The 16,023-nt window shown below is 42.8% G+C and overlaps 1 protein-coding gene across 1 annotated transcript in view; it reads right to left on the bottom strand.

Annotated features, from left to right (window-relative positions):
• LOC150106187 (transforming growth factor-beta-induced protein ig-h3-like) overlaps positions 1 to 10,974 on the bottom strand; it is a 52,868-nt gene extending 41,894 nt beyond the window's left edge. Inside the window, exons 1-2 of the mRNA XM_090392950.1 lie at positions 10,774 to 10,974; positions 5,027 to 5,042 (exon numbers count right to left, since the gene is read on the bottom strand). Coding sequence (XP_090249076.1) covers positions 5,027 to 5,042; positions 10,774 to 10,974 — 217 coding nt within the window. The remainder of the gene's footprint in view (positions 1 to 5,026; positions 5,043 to 10,773) is intronic.
• Positions 10,975 to 16,023: the final 5,049 nt, after the last annotated feature.

The raw sequence follows: 16,023 nt of genomic DNA, 5'->3' as shown, positions 1-16,023 counted from the left end.
TTATATTGTGCGCTCCTGGAATATTTAACGCGGCGATGTGATTCCGATGAATTCTTTAATTGAAGAAAGGAGCATTTCTTCAGCAGTGCAAATAATCTGCTTTGTTGGCAAGAGAGTGGAAAGCAAAACGCACTTGTAAAGAAGACATTTCGTAAAATGGATTTTCGATTCAAACGATTTTAAGAGTAGAACATGTTACCAAAGGGATGGTTATTCACTGTGTGTGTGTACATATATATATAGAAGATGGGCATCATCTCAACTCTAGCGCATCGTGCCAGATCTGTACTGTCAGATGAAGAAGAACTAAAAAATGAACTATAACATCTTAAAAGGACCTTCAAAAACAATGGCTAATTTTCAAAAACTATGAATAAACAACTATACCGCCGTCAACGAAACAACGTAGAAACACAGGACGAAAGTTTAACATAAAAACCTGCTTCTCTACTCTTCCCAAACTAAGATCAGGTTTAAGCAAATACAAACAAGCTCACAACCATCTACAGTTCCCAGGTGTGTACAAAATCACATGTGACTGCGGAAAACCATACTATGGCCAAACAGAAAAATCCATCCTCTTACGTTTCGAAGAACACCGAAGAGACATTGCTTACAAAAGAACCAGAGCTAGTGCTCTCTCAAGCCATGTCCTGTGTTCAGTAAACACAAATAATGAAGGCCGCCAACACGAGATAAACTGGACCTTCAAACTTTCACATATGCCACGACGAGGCAGAACGCCGCATAGTCGAGTCTAAAGAAATTGTCATGGACCCTCTTCGTGTAAGCAGTAACCTCAGCTACAATTTGTCGGACTCATTCAGCTCTGCTGTCAGATATTGGCGCACTCGTGAAGCCACACGCGCATAGGTGTCTAACAATAGAACTTTAACGCGGACTGTAGTTCCAGTTCAAAATTAACTGTGGTTTATAGTGTTATAGTGACAGAATGTTTCTTTATAGTGGTTTTTATTGGCTTTCTATGTTCTCTCACGCCGGAAGAAGTCGGCCACTCCGATGAAATATGTTGCGTTTTGAATAAATTTATCGTTTGTTCTAATTCTCGGATCTCAGTCCTTATATAAAAGTATGAACATATTCCGAGTTAATACAACAAATCATCATATATGTATATTTGGGAGGTTGGAGGGGGTGAACTTCCATAAAACAAAGTACATCGGATGAAAAAAAACGACAACGTTGGAACTGAGTTGTATTGAAATAACGAAGTACGTTATTGTGCGACCTACCTTGACTGCACAGCTGCTTCAATAAATCGCTCGCAGAAGGGAAGAGAGAGAAGAGCAAATCCGCATTAGAAAGGGCTGCTACTTGCTGCAGGTCACGCTGAACTGAGGGTGCGATGCTCGACCTGGCGACTGCACAACAGTCTCGCTTACAGCAATCGCAGATGCTGGCAGGACATGCTGACGATGTCGAAGCAGGCGGTGGAAGCGATGTCGATGGTGAATCGGGTCTAGCAGACCTAGGTGGAATCGCCAGACTTAAATCTGGCCCATTTTTATCGCGAACGATGGGCGGTCTATGAGGGGGGTATAAAGCGCCAGCAAATGAACCATCGTCGGGAGTGTTTTTTTGGTAGCGATCAGGAAAAGGTAAAAATGGCTGCGTTTCGGGACCGTCTGTTTGGTGTGGCGAGAGCAAATGGACCCCTTCTGGTCCAGAGGGACCATCATAACTCTGAGGATCGGGAAAATGGCGTATTACTCCGTACTGAGGATTGCCGACTTCCCGCAAGAAAACGGCTTGCTCGTTTGTTCTTCCGTGAGGAGGCGCGTGCGTCAGTTGGACTCCGTACTGGGCGTCCGCTGGGGGAACGTCCTGGCGATGATCATCAAATGGAACGGAATACCTCTGTGAAGCGTAGTCCCCTCCTTGCTGTTGAGCGGGATCGTCGTGAGTAGTGAACTGCTGCTGGTCCCTGTAATGCGATGGATGATTCAAATTCTCGCCTGCAAAATGCGGGCCGCCTTCTGCAGTCTGCAGATGATTGGACCAAGAAAAGCGACTTTGTTCGTTTCCAAGGTTCGGGTAGTCGTGCGATGGAACAAACTGCGTGCGTCTGTTGTTGTTGTTGATTTCGGACTCGCGAATTTGTGTTCTTGGTTGAATAACTCCGCTTCCGTCCGTGTTTCTTTCGCTGTCTCGATTCAGATATCCGATCTGGATGCGAACATCGTCGATAGTCCGTTCCGAGTGCGGCACGTACGTCTTTCTGAAAGATGCCAACGGAGTAAGCTCTGCCAGTTTGCTAATATTGGTCAGCATCACGGGATTATTCCACCACGGGCCACTGTTTGTCGATGAACACACGTGACACACAAACACAAGAAGGGTGCTTGCCAGCACTCGAGATTTTCGTGTATTAGTCGTGCTTTCGCTTATGCTCATCTTCGTTACAAACGATCGTACTTTCTGAAACTCGGCGGAGGCAGTTTTACCGTACACGCAACTTGCTTTCCGTAAACTCTCTCGTCGTATTTTATAAGAGACAGTCACATGACCAGAACCCATAATCTGGGACCCTTGCAGATGTGAGAGTGCGTTACGTTTACCGCCATATTTTGACCCAAATCTCCGAGTCGCCTTAAGCCTCGAGAGGAGTAAACCTCGTGTGTGCTTTTGGAGTTTCGCCTTTGCTACGAACACAGCGCCCTTAATTGCACATCACACTTTTCCTGTTTTCCCTTTTAAACAGAACTGGTTTGCCAGAAGCTTCCTCTGCCACAACGCTTAACCTCCGTGAACTAAGTGGAATGAAGGAAATGCGCGGCTCGGTGATCTACCTGCAGCTCAGGGGGAAGAGACGCACAGAAGAAGGTATTTCTGACCTAATGATGGCCACAGCGTACGATAACGTCAATAGATCTGCAGCAAAGTGTTCTATTTATAGAACGATAGGTGAGTGTTCTCAATGTCTTTCATGGCTGATGCTCTTAAATCAAACTTAAACGCTAAGCTGATGTGCACTTTTGGGCAGAACTGTTCTATGCCGGTGTTCTGTAAGGAACGTTTTTCATATAAATGAAGTATGAACAAGAACTAACTTGCTAAAACAGCTTTGGTGCTTCGTAAATAATGAATCGCAAACCTAATCAGTAACAAGAGTAAGAAAGAAAGAATTCGTTATTCATTTCCCTTAAAAATCTCACGCTCCATTGAATTCAGAGAGTCTGAGGGTCTTCAAGCATCGAGCATTAATATCAGCAGTGATTTGGTATTTGCAGAGGAATAAATTGTGGATGGAAAGAAGAAGTAGCAGTTCTTCTAGCTGACTCTTCAGTACGGGGGAACTCCAAAGTGTTGCATGATTCGTTTATGTCGGACGAGAAACTTTTCTTCGTGTTGTGGCTTCAAAAACACATTTTCTAGATTTATTGAAGGAAGGATCTAATGACATGATCCGGTCCTCACTGCATCCCTCCTATTGTGTTAAACAGTTTTGGCCCTGAATTAACACTTACCCTATATCGCTTCTTCTCTCTATCCTATTCAACTGGCATTCTACCCTGCAACATGGAAACAGACCGAAGTCGAGTCCAAAGAGGAGTGATTAAAGCCAGCTAACAAACCTACCGTCCAATTGCCCTCACTTATCTCTCAAAAACTAACGGAGAAAGTCATCAACAGTCAACTTGACCATTTTGAGACCGCCAACTAATCAGTAACCAGCAATATGGATTGCGTTGCTCTCGGTCTAATCTCATTACCCACAACTGAACTCAAGCCGTGGTAAATTTGGAGAAGCTTTGCTGTCGACGCTTCTAAAGAATTTGATCGGATGACCATTCGATGGCCTTCCGCCCTCAGCAACTGGATGACTAACTTTTTCTCTTGCTAGGAGTCATAGTGGGTGGTTTCCACCACTCAGGGTTCTGCACTTCCACACACGCTCTTCCTCTTGTTTATAAACGACTTGATCTCGCAGATTGCAAATCCCATTCACAGCTTTGCCGATGGCAGTGCAACACTCCGTTCCTCCTTATCTTTGACAAATCTTGTAGTGCCCAATTGCTAATCTCTGAAGATCCACAATGATCAATGTCTTGAACTCTGACCGTCTAGTTATATTTCAATGGGGCAAGGACAACCTTCTTGACTTCACTGCCACCGAAACTTGGTCCTGTCTAATCTCTCACAAGAAAGAGCTCACATTCCTTCCCCTAACTTTCAATAATGCTCAGATATCCAAGAGGAATCAGATAGCTCTTCTTGGACTGACCTGCACCTTTCTAATACATCTCACCCACAGCTTCTGCAGCTGCCAGAAAAAAAAAAAAAAACTCCGCACTTTTCCTCCGAAGGCACCGCTCACCTGTGCAGATCCGCCTAACTATGGAATATTCTTCCCACATTTGTGTGGTAAATCAAAATCCTCTCGAAGACTGTTTGATGCTATTCAGAAGTGGTCCAGACGGTTAATTGACGATCCGTTCCTCAAAGATTCGCTCCACTCCCTCTCTTACTTTTCTTCTCCTTCGCTGTCTACAGATACTCTCTGATGAACTTGAAACTATCACTCCCCACTTTTCTCCAAATCCGTAAGAACAAGAGCAGCTGCAGTCAACACCCATTCACAGTCCAGCTCCAAACTTGCCGAACAAGGTTCACTTCCTCCTCGCTCATTCCTCCTACTTTATTTCTTTGGAATAGCCTTCCTCACTCTGTCTTCCCCAAAAAGTATAATCTTCAGATATTTAAGAAACACGTCAAGAGATTCCTCCTTTCTTCTTTCCTCTTGCAAGCGCACGACACTGACATGCTGAAGATTCTGCCAACTTTCCTGTGCAGGTTTCCGAGAGTGAATTGATTAAGGTTTTTTTTTTTTTTTTTAAATCAGTGAAGAATATTTGAAAAACAACTGAAGATTCCAATAATATTTACATTAACGGCTTAAATTAGACACTAAACTGTTCAATAAAAATAATCGCACTATCTTTTCACAGTAAATCCTCAAACTAGTTTAAATACAGAACAATTTCACTGAAAACAATTTACATACCTTTAAGTTCCGATTTCTTTTAATGCTGTCCTACTTTGAAGCCGTCATGCAGGCCTATTATTTAAATATGTAATTAAAGTATAAATTTAAAAAGCTGTAGTAACTAGTCGTGTGGAAATTGTCATGGGGCAACTTTAAACAAAAAGAAAAAAAAAAAAGGATCGACCAGAGATTAGACGTAAATGAGAACGTTAACTAATTTCAGATTTGCGTATGTCAGAGAGCAGCGATTGAGTGCCGTCAGTCAGCAAGCACAAAGTGCAAATAAAAGTTCACGCCGTTTGAATAAATTTAAAAACCAAGCAGCAAGTGTCGAAATGAGAAAAACTTAGTATGAAACCAAACAATCACCAGTTTTTTAAGCAACTGTCACCATTTAAACTTAAGAGAATTTTTTTTAAACGATGTTGAGCCCATACACTAGACGTTGGTTAATCAATGTTGAATACTGTATGTGTGTGGGGGGGAGGGGAGTGGGGGGGAGAGGAGAAACTTGTTTACATTTAATTTAAAAGCCTGTATGTCGTATTCCTTGGGAAACACACCAGAGGGAAAGACTGTTCCACAATACAGCGGTAAGAGGATGAAGGAGAAGGGGAAAAGCTTGTTCTGTGGGTTTTAAGGTGTACTGTGAAGGGTGTTGAACGGTAGCGGCACGTATTCCAACGCACTCAGTACTGAATGAGGGAATTATCGTTAAGTATATATATATTCCATTCAGTGGCTCGTGCCCAGTTTTTCACTTCACATTCCTTTGGACTGAATCGTATTACATTCAGTATTTTTTTTTCCTGCAGTGCCCGCTTCATTAATTACAGATCCAGTAATGCGAGTGCTACAAGGATCCTTTCGCCAAGCAGTGTTTGCCCAAAGCTCAAACAGGAACGCGAAATCAAATATCAATCATTTGATTTCAGAGTTGAAGCTAAAGGGGGACCGACTAAAGGGACATTTTTGCGAGTGCCAAACGGTGGATAAAAATCTTTTAAAAATTCAGTTCGGTATGTTGGTCTGGAACGTTCCCCTGTTCCTTCATTTTATGTTAGTGCGTGTGTGTGTGTGTGTGTAGGAGGGGGGGGGGGGGAAACAGAGCCACTTTGGGGTTGAGTGAAAAGCAAATTTTAGAGGAGTATGATTTTTTTTTACCTTACCTGAGGTGCTGAAAATTCTAAACTCGATCCTGTTGGGCTTATTTGTGTAAGTCAAGGAGAGACTTTCAAGAGGAGGGAGGCCATTTTTCTGTCTTGCCTGAGCCCCTATCTTGCGATACAGTTGTCAGTCCACTCGCTCCAATAATTTTGTTTCTCCTCTTTCACTCAATATTGTTTTAAAAGAAGAAAGGAATAACGAACCCCTGGTTTGGATCGGATGCTACATTCGGCACAGATAAGCACCGCCAGGTGTGAACACATGCGCAATCATTTCTCTTTTCCGATTGTCCACTTTTTATTTTGATCCACCTGTCCCCACTTTGGAAGGGACGCTACTTGCCCACTGGTCTGCCTCGTCTCGGTAGTCTGCCATGTTTGTTAACTGACTGCATTCTGCCTTTGGGATGGAAACCACGAGTTTCCGAGGAGAAAAACCCCGCACATTCCGTCTGACCTAACTCACCCTCCAATGAAAAAAAAAAAAAAAACCCTCTCGAAGTTTCCTCACATCATCCACGGCGTTCGAGCACAGGAACGTGGCGACGTTTCATGTGACTCACCTTTGGGTTGCTATTTTAAAATTTTCTAAACTTGTTAACGAGATTAAAGATGACCGAAACAACTCAAACCAATCATTCCCCGGACATCTTCCATTCTCCATTATACCGACAGTACTAGAAATTGCGGCCGAAGCCACTTCGCCGATGAAGCCTCGCGTTGTGTCTGTAAACTGCGCTTGTTCTTCTCTTCTGGTTGATTTTTGGAGGATAAAAAACCCGATTTTCTGGGAGGAAAAATCATCCTCGTATGAGACTCGCCATCAGCTGAAAAGCTCTTCCAAAAGGTGTTTACATCCTGAACGGGATTCGAACCAAAGTCTTTCCGACCAAAGGAAATCGTCGTTATATTCACGAAAAGTGTTTTTGTTTGAAGCGAAACAAGTTTCTTCTCCTCGTCAGGAATTGTGATCTGTTCACGCTCGCCAACAACAGAGTCTGAATACGTCTGATTATTGTCAGACTGTTCAACGACCAACCACGCCACCTACTGTAAGATGCTTGGAACAGTAGGGAAACGCAGTTCGTCTCTTTTAACCGAACTAAAGACATTACAGTCAGTGCCGCACTGCTTTGAGCTCACTCCCACTGCGCGAACTGCTTTTTGATTATGGATGCGATGGTAACAGAACGAACAGCGACTACTCCCGTTCTCTTCACGAAAGTTTATTCTAGCTTGTCACCAACATTTTCTTCAACTTTCTCTTATCCCCTTTCCCTTTAAAAGCGGATAACAAATTGATTTGAGGCTTGGGGAGAGAAACGCACTTTGGGCTTGGGTGAGTCTAATAAGTTTGGGCTTAGTTGGGTACAGACAGTGGAATTACTGCCACAATATCTTCAGAGTCGTATCCAGTCTCTAACAGCTGTACGTTTTATTAACTAGCATCGTTTTCCACTTTACTTCTCCTCTCTTCTTTATCTCCCCGAAGTGTATTTTAGAGATAATTGAGATATGCATTGCAGATGTAACTGCAATATGAAGCTCATATTTTGATGCGGGATTATTGAGCTTAAAGCGTTAAGATCAAGAAAAAATTGTAGATTCTGTACACAAAGAATTTTAAATGGGTTTCAGTTATTAAAGTTAAGTTTATGAAACTTGCGTACTTCCTATATATATATATATATTATTATTATTATTATTATTTCCTATCAAACAATCTTAAATAAAAAGTAAAAGAAAATACATATTGTAATAGAACGGAGACGGCAGTTATTCTGTACGGAATTTGTAATAAATCGTGACGATGCTGCTTAAATTTTTCACAGTAAACAGCTTTTCTTTTCTTTCTGTTTTTCCGTTTTCTTTTGTCGCAACCTTTGTTGCATGACTCACGATTACAAAACATACCCCTCCCCCCCCCACCTCTGTCATCCACGGCTCACCGGCAAACGTTCAAGGGAGACCATCTTCTTACAGGTGACATCTACCACATTCAACGACAAACAACCTCCAGATCCGGTTCAGTGGCGTAGAAGGAGAGTCCGGGGGAGAAGTGAGAGAGGGGGTGACCACAAAAATGTGGGGAGCACTTAACAAAAAGTGTTGGATAAATAACAGTGCAACAAACGTGTCCCCATTACCATTCACGAGTGTTTCACATCCACGAAAGTAAGCCAATGTAGGTGACAAGTGAAGAAACACGAAGTGCGCATCAAATAGTTGCCAGGTTTCCTTATTTTCGCTTTAACTTTAAACTTTCCAAACACCACGAGTAAACTAAGACAGCATCACTTTCTGAGCTTAAAAGTAAGAGCATTAGGAAAGAAAAAGGAATGAATGCGAAATAATCTTTCCTCAGAATGTGTGTAGGGAAAAACGCACTTTTGATGTTTAGTAAGCCCTGCTGAAGCCACCAGTTCTCGGTAGGTGCGCGAAACCAGTAAGTTCCAAATTGTAACAACGAACCTTGTTATTACTGCACGCTCTTTAGTCGGAACTATTTTGTAAAAGAAAAAATGCTTTCATTCGTATGAATACAATATTATTTGAAGATAATGTTGAAATATGTTGAGGAGTTTTGTTTTTCATTGTTACAAAATAAATTAAACTTGACAAGAAATTATATTCTTGTTGAATCCAAGTGTAAGCGAAGTATCTCCGCGACTACTCTACTAGAATTCGCATCAGTTACCTTGATGCCTTATAATACCAGCCAAGAATACCCCATTTTTGAGGTAGCAGATCCTTCCCATAATACATGGCAATATACAGGGAAGGTCACTACTACTTGGACGGTTTCGACCTTTATTAAGCGTTTCATCGGTTCAGTAGATTCAAAAAACCTAAGAAGCCAACTCTCACGTAACACAAAAAAAAAAAAAAGAAAAAGAAAGAAAGAAAAAGGTGGTGTTTCTTTAAACTCCACCCGAAACACTGTGCGAGACCAAACCCACTACGCACCAAGCATCAGCTCCACACAGCAGCGAAGTCTTCCAACACGCACAGGCCTCTTGTTCTCCGCAGAAAGAACCAGGAGGAACATCCCACCGAATTGTGGAAACCTCCGCTATTTGGATCTCTCGCTCCATGCTGGGAAATTCCTCTCGCACTTCCTAGACGAGCATCATAAAACGGATGTTGAATTAACGCAGAAATAAAAATTGATTTCCCATATAAGTAGTAAAAAAGTGGATTACTCTGGATTAGAAACAGGAGTGTTTTTTTTTTCCCACTTACTTATAAACTAAATTAAAGAAATTCTATTCTTCATCCAAGTGCAAGCAAGGAAAGTTTATACACCTTGGAAAGGAAGTGTGAGTTGCATTATGGGATATTGAGGCAATTGATGTGAACTTATCAGCCTCTACATGCAAGTAGCTTAGTTGTGAAACTTCGTGTGCAAACTTTCTTCGCTTACACTTAGGTAAAGGATTAAAGAAGGGTATAATTTCTTGTCAATGTCACATTTTCCAAATATAAATGAAAATAAAAAGTTCTCTGTTGAATTAGTAATTAACAAAAATCACTCATCTTTGTCAACCGTACCCTCTGTATGCAGAAGATTCTCACGCACTACTAACCTACGGGTCTCAATATACTACTTGCTTGGATGCACTTCTCCCTACTTACCATCACGCTATTGTTCATAACGGAATAATAGACCCCATAGTTCAAGAGCTTAGTGCTCTAAGCAATGACATTATTTAAAAAAAAAAATTATTCTCTCTCTCTCTCTCTCTCTCTCTCTCTCTCTCTCTCTCTCTCTCTCTATATATATATATATATATATATATATATATATATATATATATATATATATATTATATGACTGCTTAAAGGACTGAGAAAACTTATGAGAAAGGACAATATCCGCATCAAGCAACTGTTTCGATATGGCATTCAACTCCTCCCCACTCCTAGTCGGAAATCAAGCTTATTAAAAGAAGAAAATTTGTTTCCCACTCTCATGACGAGGGAATCCCGCGTTGGGTGAACACACCACGTGTCAGAAATAATGGTTTTCATTCTTCGAACAAGCGGCCAACAGCATATCACCTTACTTTCACAAACACGAGAAGCGACAAGAAATACCACTTTTTCCTTCACGCGTTTTTTTCATTAGCATTCTGACAGATGTCCATGAATGAATCCTGACCGAAGTTGCTGAAAGTCGCACAGAAAAAAAGCTTCTGCGCATGCCAATTACGATTATCATTCTCAGCTTTATGTAGGCCTCACCAAAGGGGAGAAGGCATCTCAGCCTTAAAAAAAAAACTGAAATCTGAACCCATTCCGAGCAAGCGGAAATATCCTTTGGAAACATCTGAGAAAAGACAGCGAGACCTACCCGACATATATTGTACATCCCGAATACATGACGAACGTGATATGCTAATCTCCTCGGACGAAGCGCTGAACCAGACGGCTCATCAACAAGTACGCAACAAATCGACTCATTTCAATTGGAGAAATCAAACTGCTTGATCAGCACTGTTTTAGCTGTTAATATACATCCCGACGTACAAACCCGATTATAAACTGGCCATCGTGAATTCACTCACAGAATCAGCTGTGAGGGTTCGTCTCCATTACCAAGCAGCGCTGCCAGAATCCTTGAATAACTTCGGTCAGGAGCGACACGTCAAAGACAAAAACCCATTTTGTATTTTCTCTCCAAGAGCCAACTGGAAGCTTTTCTGCAGTAACCGCTGAAGTCAGGTATAAAGGAAAGAAATCGGACATTCGTATTTGAACAACTGTATCGGATACTTCTAAAACTTGTGGCGATAACATTCGATACTTCCTACACTAGTGAGGTTTTAAAGCCTCAATAATTGAAAAGAAGGTCAGAAGAAATGACGTCCAAAGTTATAAATCCATTCGAAACCGTCCACTCACCTGAAAAATTCCTGTTAAATGCTCGCGCAAGATTTCAGTGCTTAATGAAACAAACTATTCCTAGAAGATATATACCATAAATAAAGCTCTCGATAAAAAATTCTCATGGATTAATTGTACTCTGCTAGAAGATGAGGAACGCTGCATGACTGGTTTAAGATGGGGACCAGCTAATTTAAAAAAAAAAAAGGCACGGACTAGAGGAACCATATTATCGATCACTCTTTTTAACATATAACGAACATGTTCCAAAAAGAAAAGTAAAAAGAGGAATAGGAAATGTCAGAGGACATCGCGCAAATAAAATTATCGTATCCTTTGCAAAGAAGGTACTGGTGAGGAGTGTTTGTATCGTTTGTTTCCTCATACGACCACGAGATGGCATCATATGGAAGTTACGGCAGCCATGTTAGATGCACCAGACTGACGGGTTTATTTCAGTTGGAATATGGCTAAGCAGCTATGGAGAAGCCCTTCGCATAAGAGTGGCGGTTATTGAAACACTCGCGAACATAAACGGCATTTGCAATCCGCCAATGGAGAGATGGAAATAAACGGTACGCACAACACAAGCATAAGCTGCCTTTTCCAAAGCATAACAGGATCTAAAGAAACTGCACCAAAGTACAAATACTAATGATGAAGAATTCGCCCTACGCCACTAGAACCCCACCTACTGCTTTTCTGCATTTAGAACAGCAGTTCTCGCTGTCTGGAAAGCGAATCACACTCGGCATATTTACTCGGACCTTCGCAACAGACCGCTGCATTGACCGACCAAACAACTCCACATACCTTCCCGATACGTTTGCAAGCAAAACACACGATCTAACTAAAATAAAAATAATTAAATCAATGCTAGGTAAGTATTACATCAATATTAATTTATCGATGCATGCAACGGAATATTTTATTCAATTTACAAGAAACACTGTAAACTGTCATTACAAAAATTCGGCAGAAGCTTGTTTAAACACGTGTGCGGGTCTAACAACACACCAGCCAATAACCGAACCTCTTATGAATGCAAACATAATATTCGAATTAAAAAGAAATCGAAAGGCCCTGTTTATTATTAATTCAGCAACGCTTACCGTAACAGAGAGAGACATGTTCGCTCAGAACGCTGCACCGCAATTCTTAACACAACCAAGTGCGGAGAATCTCGAGCCCGCAGTATTCGACAATCTGCCACACAATGGATAAACATTTCGATGGCTGCAAAGCCCTAAAACACGAATTGCGTGGAAAACGTGCCAACACAATTGCTGAAACACAAACCAGAGCAACCCCGGAGCAGAGATCACTGCTGCTAAACAAAGCCGGCAATTGACGAGTTCAAAGAGCAAATGCATTCCGACAACATAAACAGAAAACGTGAATCCCACTCGCTTCATAACCCCTAATTCCAGCTTCGAATTCAATAGGTTTTATCATCACATGTCCTCGTTTCAACATTGTCACACGATACGACAATCGGTACTCGTCTCAGTATTATTACGTTCATAAATTTATTCTCGTGGGTTTTTTTTTTCTGCTTGTAATTTTACTGCGATCAGATGACAATCGAACGTCGAGAAGTCCATGACTTGTAGCGAACGTGGAAAAGCATGCAACAATAAACAATCACACTATTTTAGACAACTGTTCCATTTCGATAATTTACCAGCACTGCTCGCTGCACTATGCCTGTATAGCGCTTCGAATTCAACGGCACCTCTAAACATTATCAGAGGTGCTGTATGCTCAAATTCCCTTTTATTTCTCACTAAACATTAATGTTGACTCAGATTCTTAGGCACGCGCGAAATTATTTGGTTTCAAATAGCCTTAGGAGTTGTTTTACAGGAGATGATTTTAAGGCGCGTTTAATAAGACACGCATTTTGAAACCGACAAGATGGAAACAGGAAAATGTCAGTTAGCCCTATACCGAAGGGCGCAGCGGCATTATTTGAACAGTCACACAGAAAGACCTGTAAATGAAATCCCTCCCTCGATATTCCTCGTGAGCCACGATTGCTCCACTTACACGGCAGCAACAATGGAGTCCAACTGTGACCTCGACGCATCATTCTTCCCACCAGGGCACGACCTGTGCGATTGTGTGTGGCTCCGTTTTATAGAAAACGGAGCTGTGCAAGGAGAGAGGAGGCCAAAACAACTCTTCTTAGTGACGAATGCACCTGTTTTAAAGAATAAAATTTGGCCAAATACTTTTAAAAAAATCGCCCCCCCCGGTAAACTAACACAAAAATCAGTAATTCAATAATAATAAAATTGGACTTTCACGACTCTCATGAGCAAAATAAATTTATTTCCTTAAATGGCATATTTACATTCTCAACTCACATGTTCCAAGTAAAAGAAAAAAGTCCTTGTGAACACAGCAGTTCCTGTTGGTCGGGTTTGATCCTTTGTGAATATTTCAGGATTCAGAACACTTCGAAGAGCACTGGGAATGCAGAGAACGAAAAGGAAATGATTCCGCTAAAACTCAGCGTGGGACTACTTGCAGAAGCAAAAGCCGTTTTTCATTCTTCCGATAAGAGGTTGGTCAAAATGGAATCTTCGGTAGGCGCTTCTCGAAAGGAATCTTTGCTTTCCGAACAAGAACCCACGCCCTGACTGGAAATGACCGACAGTCGAATTCGAGAGAGAAGAAGAGATTGTTCCGCAGTGACTGCGGGGAGGATCGAAGGACCGGAGGAAATGGAGAAATAAACTGGGCGATTTTGTTCTCCAAGTGACGATAGTTCAAGAAGAACTTTGCTCTTCAGATAAAAGCAACGAAGGTCTAGTCACTCCACTGTTGCCCATAGAAACGGACCGATCGGTCCCTGCATTTGGCTTCGATTTAAGAGGAGCATTTTCCTGGCCAAATGACACTGGATATGAAACGGGATCGGTCGATGCCGCAAAAAATTCTACGGAAGTCGATTCTTGACTTTGAACTTGGTCCTGGAGGGAGGCCTTGCGTTCAAACGAGGAAGTCACCTGATCTTCGTTCTTGTTTGGATTGTCGTATCCTTTTTTGTCCGTTTGTTTTGCATTTGGAAACACCGTAGAAGATCCGCTTTCGGCAGAGAACCCTTCGCGATGAGAAAAAGAGGTCGTTTGCGATGCAGCAAAGCTCGAAGACAGGCGATTTAGCTGGCCGTTGCCTTGTTCTAGAGGCGAGGACTGTTGCGATGAAGAATGTCGCGCGTTCTCCATCTGGCCTTTCAGATCTTTCAGAAACAGAGCAATATTTCTTTCTGGGGACTGCTCTTCCTGATCCGTTGGGATTACGGCGCTTGGCGGTGATGGCAGTGGAATTCGTGGCGGAGGTGGTAGGAATCTTGGTGGAGACGGTGGAGCTCTCGGCGGAGGCAGTGGAACTCTTGGTGGAGGTGGTGGAATTCGTGGGGGAGGTAGTCGGACTGGAGGTAAAGGAGGTGCCGGGGGAGATGCAGTGAAGGATGGCGGATCTCTTAGAGGCGGAAGCAGCGACGGATCCTGGCCCCTGAAGGGAATTTCATGAGCTTTCGGTCCTGGAAAATCATTAAAAGCTACCCTACCAGGTCGAGGAAATGTAGTTCCGGGAACGTAGTCGTTGACTTGATAATAAGGCTGGTTTCTGTGGCTCTGTTCCCTGTACGTCTGCTGTGAAGCATCGCGATGGTAATGATCGTGCGGTTTTCTTATGGTGGGAAGTCCCGAATCAGAGAATTTCGACTGACGCTCGTTTTCTTGATACTCCTGGTAATAATTGGAATTCCTTGGCCTTTCCTCGTAAGAGGGCAGGGTTCGATATTTGTAGACGCCTTCTGTATACGTCTTAACGTCGTTTTCCTGGTTAGCGTCGTGACTTACGATCACAACCAGCGGTATGAAGTGCAGCATGCGCTTCAGACGTTCTCCGAGTTTCTTGAGGCTGGGAAAGTTCTTCTTAAACAGAGTTATTTCTGTGCGCAGTCCCGCGGGGGACCCGTCCCCGTGTGGGTGGGAATACTGCAGATCGTCCCTCTGTCCTAACCAGCTGCGCGTTTGAAAGCGCAGTTGAAACACGGCTAACTCTTTCTCGCCGAGGTCATCGTTGGTGGCGTGTTGGAATCCTGTCCGAGGTTCCGGGTATCGGATGTTCGGATTTAAGAAATGCGCTCCACCCGTAAAGGAGTCGCTCGTGTTTCCATCGAGACGGAAGGTGAGTCCTTCTTGTAGCCTACGAACGAAGTCGTCCAGGCCTAACATTTCCGTTTCATCCGCTATGCCTTTCCAGCAGCACGCGACGTGCACGCCCAATACCAATACGCATCCGCTGAGGAGCAGCCACGCGGAGGGGGCCTCGGTCATCTTGGAACTGACCGTGTGCGCTCTTCCACAATATTCTTATACGACGCTGTCACGTGGGTACCCTCTTTCGCCGAAACACAATCGTGCTTAATGGACGCGTCGTTAACATTCGCCCCGAATCTCTTTGTTTTGTTCACGGCGATGCTGGAAGCGGAAACGATGCTATCGAGGAGAAGGTTCTCTCTTTCGCACACAATTGTCCTGTTTACTGTTGTGGAAAGTACGACGCCGAGCAAATATAGACTGTTTTTGTTTTCTGTCACTCCTGAACAAGCATGGGCTCAGTGCCTGTGACACCCTCGCCTTCTTCTGATGTCAAGATTAAAAGATAATTGCGTGCGTCCGCTCCCAAACCTGGTCCTCCCATTGTTAGTTTCGTTTTTTCCTCGTTGCTCCCAAAGATAAACCGAAAACAATTCCCATCCGCAGAATGCACAGAAATTCCTCCCCGCGATATGCGTGAACGTGCGGAAAAATGAAACTGGGAATGCATCGAACTTTCCACGCCGACTCTAACGCATCCTCAATTTGCAGCCCACCGTAGATCATTCCCATAAAACTTCAGCAGAATTTTCAGAAACAGGAATGACAGAAGAAGGAACTTAACGTG

This window comes from Typopeltis vanoorti, chromosome 5 (genome assembly GCF_054136105.1).
Source record: "Typopeltis vanoorti isolate ZY-2024b chromosome 5, IOZ_Tvanoo_1.0, whole genome shotgun sequence".
Lineage (NCBI taxonomy): Eukaryota > Metazoa > Arthropoda > Arachnida > Uropygi > Thelyphonidae > Typopeltis > Typopeltis vanoorti.
The sequence above is the reverse complement of the archived record's forward strand: the minus strand, read 5'-3'. Positions and strand labels throughout refer to the sequence as shown.